Source organism: Lepus europaeus, chromosome 4 (assembly GCF_033115175.1).
Source record: "Lepus europaeus isolate LE1 chromosome 4, mLepTim1.pri, whole genome shotgun sequence".
NCBI lineage: Eukaryota > Metazoa > Chordata > Mammalia > Lagomorpha > Leporidae > Lepus > Lepus europaeus.
The window spans coordinates 63236646-63249430 of record NC_084830.1 but is presented as its reverse complement, the minus strand read 5'-3'; the positions used below and the strand labels follow the sequence as shown (position 1 = coordinate 63249430).

The 12785-nt window shown below is 43.4% G+C and overlaps 1 protein-coding gene across 2 annotated transcripts in view; it reads right to left on the bottom strand.

The window, feature by feature from the left end:
- Positions 1-10327: 10327 nt before the first annotated feature.
- TPD52 (tumor protein D52) overlaps positions 10328-12785 on the bottom strand; it is a 266195-nt gene continuing 263737 nt past the window's right edge. For both annotated transcript variants that reach the window (XM_062188322.1, XM_062188321.1), the window contains one exon: positions 10328-10617. In XM_062188322.1, coding sequence (XP_062044306.1) covers positions 10449-10617 — 169 coding nt within the window. In that variant the 3' untranslated portion in view covers positions 10328-10448. The remainder of the gene's footprint in view (positions 10618-12785) is intronic.

The following is a 12785-nucleotide window of genomic DNA, read 5'->3' as shown; positions in this document are numbered from 1 at the left end:
TCATTTCCCAAATGCCTGCAACAGCCAGGGGTGGGCTGGGTAGAAGCAAGGAGCCTGGAACTCCAACCAGGTCTGCTACATTGGTAGCGGGGGCCCAATTACTGGGCATCATCTGCTGCCCCTCAGGAAGCTGGATCAGAAGTGGAGCATCTGGGGCTCCAGTCCGCTCTCCAATATGGAATGTAGGCATCCCAAGCAGTGGCTTAACCTGTTGTTCTACACTGTCTGCCCGTGAGCCATGATTTAATGTTCATACCTTTGGTTTGATATAATCCTTCTTGAAGTCATCTATTTATTACAGTACCTTATTTAATGTGGCTTATTCTTTCAATATTCTGCCTTAAAACTTCTTGCTCAAATCTCTCTGGTGACTAGGTATATTTTTTGTCTTCCAAGTTACATTGGGTGACACTTGTACCAAATGTTTTGCTACTATATAACAAAGGTCACTATTTTTCCAGAGTAATTTCCTATAGTAATTTCTAGTAATTTCCTATAGTAATTTATTTGCTACCCATCACCCAATCCCAGAACCAATGCCACTTTTACATATTAATTTTTTGTATTAGTTAGCTATTGCTGCTTAACAAACATCCATGTAAATACCAGTAATTTACTACAATAGTATTTGTTGCACTGTTTGGTATACAAATATGGGTTGTCAGGCTCTGGGTCCACTAGGCTTGGCTGTAGTCTGATTGTGAAAGACAGCATGGCCAACCTCAAAAGCTGTTTTAGTTTCTTCTCACATCACAGTCATTCAACCTGACCAAGGCAAGTCACAGGTCCAGGTCAAAACCCAAGGGCGGGATGGTATATTTCACCATTACAAGACCGTGCTGAGTACAGATATACAACATCATTCCATGGAGGGAAGAAATAGGATCAGTAACCAACCTATCACATGAAGTAAAATTGTATTTGAATATGAATTTCTCAACCTAAAAATGTTTTCACTTCTTTGTAAGCACTGAGGGTAGTTACTTGTCTCACCAAGCACTGGGAAGCAGTGCAGGAAATGTGGGATGTAGTTGCTGCACGATAACCAGAACTCACTCACTACCTATCATGGGATACCATTTTTTCTTTACATGCCCTAAGTTTCTCAGGTCAGACAGACTAATTCAATTGTAAAGTTCAAAATTATACTCTAGTACATCAGTGTTCATAGGAGCATTATACACGGAGCCAAAAGGTGGAAACAACCCAGTGTGTACTGACAGATGAATGGATAAATAAAATATTACATTTATCTATATACACATACATATCTATATTTCTCTATATACAGATGATGGGTTATTAGTCAGTCTTTAAAAGTAATGAAATTGGGGGCTGGTGCTGTGGCATAGTAGTTTAAGCTTCCACCTGAGGCGCCGGTTTCCTATATGGGTGCTGGTTCGAGTTCCGGCTGCTCCACTTCTGATCCGGCTCTCTACTGATGGCATGGAAAAGCAGAGGAAGACGGCCCAGGTGCTTGGGCTCCTACACCCATATAGGAGACCAGAAGCTCCTGGCTCCTGGCTTCAGATCAGCCTTGCTCTGGCCATGGAGGCCATTTGGGGAGTGAACCAGCAGATGGAAGACTTCTCTCTGTGTTTCTCCCTCTCTCTGTAACTCTGCCTTTCAAATAAATACATAAATCTTAAAAAAAAAAAAAGCAATGAAATTTTGATACATGGTACAACATGGATGGACCTTGAAAAGCTTGCCAAATGCAATAAATGACACAAAAGGTCAAATATTATATTATTCTACTTATATGAAATACCTGGAGTAGTCAAAACCAGAGAGACAGAAAGCTGAATAGTGGTTAAAGGGAGGGTAAAATAGGGAGTTTTTGCTTAATGCTCAGAGTTTTAGTTTGGGATGATGAAAAAGTTCTGGAAGTAGATAGTGATGATGATGGCACAATGTGAATGTACTTAAAGTCACTAAATTGAGCCCTGGAAAATGGTTAAAACAGTACCTCTTGTTATACATATTTCACCATAACTTTCAAAACCCATTTGCTTCATACAAAATACATACATATTCTAAACTTAAACAGAAATAATTAGGACAATCCACACCACTAGATCTCTCTACCATAATGTATAATTAAAGTGTTCATCATATTTAATAAATAAATCTTAGGCCAAATAAAAATTAAACTGGGAAGGGCTGAGAAATCCTTATGAAACACATGCACTTCAAATAAAATTAGGCTCCTACAAAGACACGAGGAACCTGTTGTGCATGCAGCATCACTTATTTCAAGTTTATGTTCTTGTTCAGAAAATCAAGAGGCAAATCAGGACCACAGCAGCCCTTATGTCAGCACTTTCCCGTTTGGAAACTGCAGTAGCCCCAGGGAAGCACTGTTCAGATCTCCTTTTAAGAAAGCCTGACTCAGGAACTGTCATTTGAGACAGCCCCCAGCTGCTGTACCTTTAGAATCCGCCACAGCGTTCACACCGCTGGCACACCCTGGGCATCTCCAAGGACTGAGCTTGGTGGAACAGTAGAGATGGACCATTCTGCCTAACATGGGACCCTTTGAGTGGGCAAGCTTTGCTTGCCCGTTAACCAAGAGCTCCCCAGAGCTGCACTGCAGCTTGACTTGCTTCCTAACTATACCCCTTCTTCTCTCCGAGGGCCAGACTGACAGCTCAGTTTGAGGCTCTCCCTGTCTACTCCTGCTCCTTCTTTTATCCTTCACAGGAATTTCCCCCAAGAACTGCATGCAAAGTTCTGTCTTAGTGTCTGCTTCCTGGAGGGCCTGTGCCGCTGACATAGAACCATTGTGAGATAGGTTTTGTGTGTTGGGCTTGATGGGTTGACTTCAGAGTATTGACTTGTCTCAAATATTTGTTTTTAACATTAAAGGAATGAAAATTTTTCCTTCAAAACTGATTTGCTAGGCTGACTTAACCTAGGTGATTGGGGTTTAATGAACTGATGTCTGCCTGAACACAGGGCACAGCTGGAGCCCCCCCGGAAGGCTGCAAATGGAGGATGTGACCCCAGACAATGAAGAGAACAAGAAAGAAGGGGGCACAGGAAACTGGAGATACAGCCTAGGCTACAAGAGTGACAGGATCAAAGCACTGGGAGAGTGCACAGTCGTTCCCGGAGTTGGGGAGGGACTACAATCCTTGATTAGGCATCACACCTACCTTTTTTTAAAACAAATTGAAAAGCAGACACACACACACACACACTTCCCAGCCCCTGGTTTACTCCCCAGATACCTGCAATAGCCAAGTTTGGACCAGACCAAGACCAGGAATCCAGGGCTCACTCCTGGTCTTCCACGAGGTGGCAGGGACACAAGTACTTCTGCTGCCTCCCAAGGTGCACATTAGCAGGAAACTGGAGCTGGGAGTGGAGCTGGGACTTGATTTAGGCACTCTGATACAGGATGCACTGGTGTCTTAACTGCTCGACCAAATGCCTGCCCCCATCATACTTCTCATAAACTCATGGTGTCACAGTTTTCCAGGGCTACCCTATCAGTGCCACAGATTGGGTGGCTTAAAGCAACAGAAGTTCTCGGTCTTTCATGATTCAAGAGACGAGAAGGCTGAAGTCAAGGTGTTAGCTTGGTGGTTCCTTCTTTGGTACAAAGAGGAAAAATCTGTTCCTTGCCTCTCTCCTTGCTTCTGATAGTTACTGGCACTCCTTAGCTTGCAAAAGCTTAATTACAATCTCTGTTTTGATCACCCCATGCCACCCTTCCTGTGGGTCAGTTCTATGTGCAAATTTGCCTCAACTGTATAAGGACACGAGTCATACTGCATTTAGGACTCACCTCAATCCAGCGTGATCTCATCTTTTTTTAATTTAATTTTATTTTTTTAAAGATTTATTTATTTATTTGAAAGGCAGAGTTACAGAGAGGCAGAGGCAGGGAGAGAGAGGTCTTCCACTCACTGGTTCATTTCCCAAATGGCTGTAATGGCTGGAGCTGGGCTGATCCGAAGCCAGGAATAAGGAGCTTCCTCCAGGTCTCCTACGTGGGTGCAGGGGCCCAAGGACTTGGGCCATCTTCTTCTGCTTTCCCAGGCCACAGAAGAGAGTGGGATTGGAAGTAGAGCAGCCGGGACTCAAACCAGAACCCATATGGGATGCTGACCCTGCAGGTGGTGGCTTTACCCACTACGCCACAGCACCAGCCCCCACGATCTCATCTTAACTTTACTATATGTACAAAGTCACTATTCCAAACAAGGCCATATTCACAGGTCCTGGGTGGATGTGAATTTGGTGTGGGGATGCTATTCAACACAGTACACCTGAGACTTTGAATTTAGAATAAAAACTAGCCTTTAGGTTGATGTCTTAGAGATGGAAAGGAATTTCTTGGTGGTGAGCAACACAGGGTCTTGTTGCAGGATCTGAATCAGCACAGGGTACAGATTCTGTCTTCTTTCCTGACCACCACACTTCCACAATTAAGATGACTACTTACAGAATGTGAATTAGTGCAGCCACTGTGGAAAACATTGTGGAGATTTCCCAAAAAACTACAAATAGACTTGTTATATGCTCCAGCAATCCCACAACTGGGTATATACCAAAAAAGACTTGAACACAAGTATCAAAGAGACACCTGCGGGGCCAGCGTTGTGGAGCAGGTTAATCCTCTGCAATGCTGGCATCCCAAATGGGTGCTGGTTCTAGTCCCGGCTGCTCCACTTCTGATCCAGCTCTCTAATATGGCCCGGGAAAGCAGTGGAAGATGGCCCAAGCACTCGGACCCCTGCACTGGCCTGGGACACCCTGAAGAAGCTCCTGGCTCCTGACTTTGGACTGGCCCAGCTCCAGCCATAATGGCCATTTGGGGAGTGAATCAGCAGATGGAAAACCTTTCTCTCTGTCTCTCCCTCTCACTGTCTGTAACTCTACTTCTCAAATAAATAACTAAAATTAAAAAAAAAAAAGAGAGAGAGATACCTGCACCACATGTTCATAGCAGCACTCTTCACAATAGCCAAAATTTGGAATCAACCACGGTGACCATCAGCACATGAATGGATAAAGAAGATGTGGTGTATATACACGATGGAATATTACCCAGTTCTAAAAATTCTACCATTTGCAGCAAAATAACAACAACAACAACAAAAGGTCTATATCAGTATTGCTGCAAATATAGTTTTGTAAAACTTCTATACCTTTGTGAAACCAATGGTTAAGAATGTTATACTACTATAGCTTTAACGAACCATAATTACTTTAAAATTTACTGTGTATGGGTGAAATGATCATTTTTTCCATTTAATTATTGTTTATAATCATTGTCTATATTCCCAGTAAACTAGGGTCTTTTTCCTTTTAATTCTTAATTTTCTTTAAGATTTATTTATTTATTTGAGAGGCAGGGTTACAGAGAAGGAAAGACAGAGAGGTCTTCCCCCTACTGGTTCACTCCCCAATTGGCCACCAACAGCTGGTGCTGGGCTGATCTGAAGCCAGGAGCCAGGAGCTTCTTCTGGGCCTCCCATGCAAGTACAGGGATCCAAGCACTTTGGCCATCTTCCACTGCTTTCCCAGGCCATTAGCAGGGAGTTGGATTGGAAGTGGAGGAGCCAGGATTCGAACTGGTGCCCATGTGGAATGCCAGTGCCATAGGCAGGGGCTTAAGCCACAATGCCACAGTGCCAGTTGTTAAACTTATTTGGTGAAGTACTAAGCCTTTTTACTCTAATGTAAATTTAAAATATACTATCTCAAAAACAAAAAAGAAAAAAAAAGAGAGAGGAGGACAATGGGAGGGAGAGAGGGGGGAAGAGGGAGGAGGAAAGGAGTATCATTACATTCTTAGAATTGTTATCTACAAAGCACGTTAAATCTGTTAAAAACTAACAAAAATTAAAATAAAAATAAAATAAAAAAGATAATTAATTAATTGACATTCTTCTTGGCTTCCAGTCTTCAGAGAGCACTGAAATATCTGGTTCAGAACATTTGCTCTATTCCTTTACCGTATTTCCCCATTCTTTCCATCGAGGAAGACAGAGAAAGAGTCCAAGGCCTGAATTACCATACTTAGGCTGGGGCAGGAGAGAGAGCCAATTTGGGTGGGTGGGTGGGGACATCCACACGACTGGAGTGGAGTGGGGGAAAGAATCTAAGGATCTCATTTCTCAGCGTTTACCCAGCTTTATTTTGAAGGCCCAGATCCAGAAGTTCTCAGTTCTGCCAGCTCCTGAAGTTTCTGCAGTACATCAGGTTGGTTCACAGGTTTCACCACCCACAGCTCAGATTTGTCAGTTTTGTGTCCTAAGTCAGTTCTAGTCATTCACCTGAGTTGGGGCTGCTGTGTGAAGATTTCATCTGCTGGTTGGGCCTAAGTTCTTGTTTCTGATGCAAGAAAGAATTTGAGGACAAGTTGTAAGTAAAGGTTAGCAGGGCAAAAAGATTTCATTTGTGTGCAAAAACGTAGGCATGCTACAGGGTGATCTGCACTCACTGAGGCCCAACATTATACTTTTACAGGATCTAGAGGGCCAGTGGGTGGTGTCTAGTGTGGGGTTTTGTTTTATACTAATAGGGGTGGAGTTTTGGGCAGGGCTTGAGTACTTCCCATTTCCTTGTCCTTTTCTGGAAATCTTGGAGGCGTCAGTCATGGTAATTTGATTATAATGCTATTAGAATTCATTAACAGTCATGGAAGGGATGCAGTCAGTAGCTGTGCTGGCACATTCTGGCAAGCACCAGATCCGAGGAGTGCTTTAGGGGAAGCTAAAGTTTTCTGCTGCAGGAAAAGGGGGATGGGTTGGGGCAGGGCAGATGGGGCTTCAGGGAGGGGCAGGTGACCTCAGCTCTCCCTGGCTAGCTGCCTCCTTGCCTCTATCACATCCACTTCATCTACTTTCCAGGTTGTAAAACTTTGTTGCTATTGTCTTTTTCTGTTTTCCCTCCCACAAGTACTTGACATTTGTTTTGTGGTGCTGAGAATTCATCTATTCATCCATCCATCCATCCATCCATCCATCCATCCATCCATCCATCTACCCATATTCCATCTCTCCATTTATCTCCCTTAATTGTAGCTTTAGTGAGATTTTAGAGGGAGTGAAGTTTTTTTCCCACATTTACTTGAATGGCAGAGTTACACACACACACACACAGACGGAAAGAGAGAGCAAATGAACCATCTGCTGGTTCATTAGCCAAATGCCTGCAACAGCCAGGGTTGGACCAGGTGGAAATCCACCTGAGTCTCCTACGTAGGCAACAGTGACATGGACTTGATCAGCACTCCAATATGGGCATCACAAGCAGTGGCTAACCCTGTGAGCCACAAATGCTCACTCCAAATGTGTACGTTAATCTAACATATTAACCTGGCATTCCAAATTTATTTTTGTTTTATTTGTTTGTTTGTTTTTTGACAGGCAGAGTGGACAGTGAGAGAGAGAGACAGAGAGAAAGGTCTTCCTTTGCCATTGGTTCACCCTCCAATGGCCGCCGTGGCCGGCGTACCACGCTAATCTGAAGGCAGGAGCCAGGTGCTTATCCTGGTCTCCCATGTGGGTGCAGGGCCCAAGGACTTGGGCCATCCTCCACTGCACTCCCGGGCCACAGCAGAGAGCTGTCCTGGAAGAGGGGCAACTGGGACAGAATCCAGCACCCCGACCGGGACTAGAACCTGGCGCCACAGGCGGAGGATTAGCCTAGTGAGCTGCGGTGCCGGTGGCATTCCAAATTTAATGTGATACCAATGAATATAATTGTAAGGTTTTCTCCTATAATGTTGAGTTTCTCAGGTGCAAGAATTAAGTGGGTAGGCAGTTTATACACGCGCGCGCACACACACACACACATACACATTTGAAAGGCAGGGGGGTGGAGGGGGAGATAGATATTGAGAGGGAGAGAGATTGAGAGAGAGAGACAGAGAGATGTCTCATCACTGGTTTACTTCCCAAATGCCTGCAACAACCAGGGCTGGGCCAGGCTGAAGCCAGGAACTCAATCCATGTCTCCCACATGAGTGGCAGGGACCCAGCTACTTGAGCTGTCACCTGTGTCTCCCATGGTATATCTTAGCAGGAAGCTAGAATGGAGAGGAAAGCCAGGACTAGAATCCTCACACTCCAATATGAGATGCAGGCATCCCAAGACAAGTCAAACACTCGCTTCTTCAAAGTAAGGTTTAATCAGCATTGCAATTTTGCTAGATAAGTGGAAGGAGTGTAGCAATAGGCTTTAAGAGCTCTGAATTTGCCAGGAAGTAACTGCAATGAAGTCAGGTAAGGACAGTATTGAAAACATGAAGCAGATGATGAAGGAAAACTGGGGAGCCAAGGGGGTGATTTCTCAAGGATTTTTAAGTGTTCAATTGGATGCACACAATTAAAGGGGCAGGAAGGGTACTGAACGTAAGGCTTGAAGTAAGTTTTAAGATTCTGGAAGAGGGCTATTGGGTATGACCTTGGGAGGATGCAGTATGGTAGAGTACTTTCCAATGATGGCCATAATCTATCTCAATCTACTTGGTCTTCTACAATGTGGCAATGCCACACCTCAGTTAAGAAGTAGAGTCCTGGGGCCAGTGCTGTGGTGCAGTGGGTTAAAACCGCAGCCTGCAGTGCCTGCATCCCATATGGGCGCTAGTTCAAACCCGGCTGCTCCACTTCTGATCCAGCTCTCTGCTATGGCCTGAGAAAGCAGTAGGAAATTGCCCCAGTTCTTGAGCCTCTGCACCCACGTGGGAGACCTTGAAGAAGCTCTTAGCTCTTGGCTTTGGATCAGCTCAGCTCTGGCCGTTGTGGCCATTTGCGAAGTGATCCAGTGGATAGAAGACCTCTTTCTCTGGCTCCACCGGTCTCCATAACTCTGTCTTTCAAATAAATAAAATAAATCTTAAAAAAAAAAAAAAAAAGGTAGAGTCTTATTCCCCTCCCTTGAATCTGGGTTGGCTTTATTAACTGTTTGCAACCAACTGGGTAGAAATGAAGTTGCATGATTCTAGGCTATGCTAGAAAACGCCATGTAGTATTGTCCTGGTTATCTTGGAATACTCACTCTGGGAGAAGCCAGCTGCCATGTCAGCAGTCTAACTACCCTGAGACCATCATGCTGATTAGGGCATGTGTAGGTGCTGTGGCCAACACTTCTAGCTGAACATAACCTTCCCAATATTCCTGCCAAAGCAATAGATATGTGAGTGAAACTAAGTACCTTTGAGTAACTTCAGTCAGTATCACAGGAAAAAACTGCCCAGTTGAACCCCATCTGAATCCCTGACCTCCATAATTTCTGAAGTATGATAAAATGCTGGTGATTTGCCAAGTTTTATCTTTCATCCATATCTTTCCCATGAACTTGATTTGCTTTCACATCATCTCTACTTAAATGGCCAGTCAGCATCTCAAATTTAACATGTTCAAAATGGAGTTCTGCATTCATCCTCTCAAATATACTCTTCCTCATCTCAGTTGAGGGCAATTCAATGCTAGTGGTGCATGACAAAAACCTCCATGTCATCTCTTACTCCTTCCTTTCTCATGCATTCCATACCCAATATATTTGGAAGTCCCATTAGCTCTATCTTCCAAATACATCCATATTTTAATGATTTCTCACCACACCCACTGCTATCCCAGTCTAAGCTCCTGTCACCTCTTGCCTAGATTATTGCAAGTCTCCTTCCAGGTTTTGCTGCAGCTGCTCTTGTTCATCTGTAGTTCATTGAGCCAATCTGCTCAAAGAGATCCTGTGAACATATGTCAGTCAGATTATATCTTTCCTCTGAATCTGCCAATGATCCTCCATCTCAATCAGAGTAAATAAATGCCAGAAGCACTCTGTGGCCTCACCTCTCTGCACCACATTCTTCACTTGAACTCAACTACAATGGCTTCTTCCCTATTTTTTCAACTGGATAGGCACAGTCCTGACAAAGGGCTTTTGCACAAGCCATCCTCTGCCAGGCTACTCTTCCCTAGAGGCCCACGTGGCTTGCTCCTTCATTCCTCATTCTGTTCAGATATTATTCAAAAGTGGCCTCTTCTGAGAGCTCCACTGATACCACGCTAAATTCCAACCTGTCACTCAGATCCTTGTCACACTACCCTTTGCTTTATTTTTCTCTTTAGCATTATCATTATCTAACATGATGTATATCTTTCCTGATCAAATGTAAGTGCCACAAGACAAGCCATTTTGTCTAATTTGATTACTGCTGTTTAGACTAGCATCATGTACAAAGAGAACACTCAAAATGTATTTACTGAATGACAGAATTTCTCAGTACAGTTTATGATCAAAGGGAAAAAATGAACAAAACATGGGAGGGGAATATATAGCTAAAGAAAATTCTAACAATTAAGAGTTACAATTATAGTTTCCATTTATTATATCTGTTTAATCAGTTATTCACAGTTTGCTAACTGTATTCTTGACAAATGTTTGGGGTCAACAAACACGGAATGAATGCACTAAGCAAAGTTCACTTATTTTTCACGATGTTCTTCTTTTGATCTTGAGTCTTTACTGTCCTGGAGTCCTAAGAGAACTGCATCTGCCTCCAGTATGGTGGTATCTGTTGTTGCTCCCAGGAACCTGGATGTAAGTTCAAGATCTAATAGCCGCAGCCGGACTCTGGTTCCTTTCTGGTACTTCCTAAGTAGTAAGAAAAAAATTTCCATTAATTCTGCATATCATAACACTAACAACTGGTTTAAGAAGAAATTCAGGAGAAACCAATGTGGCATAACAGGTTAAGCTGCTGCTGCTGCTTTTTTTTAAAGATTTATTTCTTTATTTGAAAGTCACAGTTACAGAGAGACAAAGGGAGAGATGTTTTATCTGCTGGTTCACTCCCCAGATGGCCACAACGGCTAGGGCTGGGCCCAGCTGAAGCCAGGAGCTACCAGTTATTCCAGGTCTCCCACGTGTGTGGCAGGGGCCCAAGTACTTGGATCATCCTCTGCTGCTCTTCTCATGCCATTAGCAGGAAGCTGGATTGGAAGTGGAGTAGTTGAGACATGAACCAGTACCCACATGGAATGCTGGCGTCTCAGGTTGGGCTTTACCTGCTATGCCACAACACAGGTCCTGGTTAAGCTGCTTCTTAGTACAACCACTTGCTATACCAAAGTGCCTGGTTAGAGTCCTGGCTACTCAGTGCTTCCGATCCAGCTTCCTGCTAATGTGCACAGTAAGGAGCAGATGATGGCCCAAGTACTTGGGTTTCTGTTACGCACATGGGAAACTAAGATGGAGTTCTTTACTCTGGGCTTTGGCCAGATGGAGTCCTGCTATTGCACGCATTTGGGGAGTGAACCAATGGAAGGCAGATTTCTCTGTCTGAAGGGGAAAAAAGTTTTTGGATACATTTTTTGTTCCCACATTTTTTTTTTAAAAAGACATTTATTTGAAAGGCAGAGACACAAAGGAGGGAGGGATTTATATCGCTCTATCTATCGGTATATATATAGAGAGATCTTCCATCTGCTGGTTCACTCCCTAAAAGGCTGCAATGGCTGGGGCTATGCCAGGTCGAAGCCAGAAGCCAGGATTCAGGAGATTTTTGGGGTTTTTGCATGTGTGTGCCATCTTTCACTGCTTTCTCAGGTGCATTAGCAGGGAGCTGGATCGGAAGTGGAGCAGCTAGGACTTGAACCAGTGCCCATTTGGGATGCTGGCACTGCAGTGGTGGCTTAACTTTCTATGCCACAGCATCAGCCATTTTTCTCCTAAATTTTAAATCTTACTGTACAATTTTGTGCAAAAATACTTGAATCTATGAGAAGTATCTGGGATGATCACACAGTTTTGTTAAAACGTAATGTACACTGGATGAGTCCAGAGGATATTATGTTAAGAAGCCAGACACAGAAAGACAAACACCACATGATCTTACTTGTGTATGTAATTTGAAAGTTAAGTTCATGGAAGTAGACAGTACAATGGTGGATATCAGTGGTTTGGGGTGTGGCTGGGTTTGGGAGATAGTGGTCAAAAGGTCAAAAAGTTAGAGAGGAAGAATAAATTCAAGAGATCTAATGTACATCATAGTGACTATAGCTAATAATGTATGAGGGCACTTCAAAAATTTGTGGGAAACATACATTATTAAAAAAACTATGCACAGATTCCAAAATGTTTTTGCACCAAAATAAACTTGTCTCTTAACCCCAAACTCCATTCTCCACGAATCTTTTGAAGTACCTTCGTATACCTGGATGTAAATCTGAGCCCTGCTGCTTACTCAATGGGTAACAACTTCCTCATTTATGTAACGGAAATTCTAATAACTTTGCAGGTTGGCTATGAAAATTAAATGGGGTAATATACTGAAAATGCATCGCACAGCAAGCACAAATATTAGGATCTGTCACTCACTTGTACTGGTTATCTGCATAAATGTCTCATTTCCCAACAGGCCGTGCACTCCCCTGAGTCTGGCACGGTATTGTATTTATCTCTGTATCCTCCCAGTGCCTCTCCAGCAGTACTCGACTGTCGGCGGCTAACACAACACTTCCTGATAGAAGCCACCGGGTCACCGATTATCTACAGTCTCTATTTTCTTGGCTTCAGTACTGTGTGGACTGGTGTATTTACTTAACCTCTCTGAAATCAGCTTGGCATAGTGCCCGGCATATAATATTGAATACATGTTATTTCTCCTCTTCTTCCCTGGTTCAAACTTGTTGGCCTATTTCTTTTTACTTATTTTTAGAAGTATTACTCATAGGTAAGTGGCAAACTAACTACTTTGAAGGGTACAGTGCTTCTTTTTCCTTTTATAAAAAAAGCTGAATGCGTCACAAACACTTGCGACA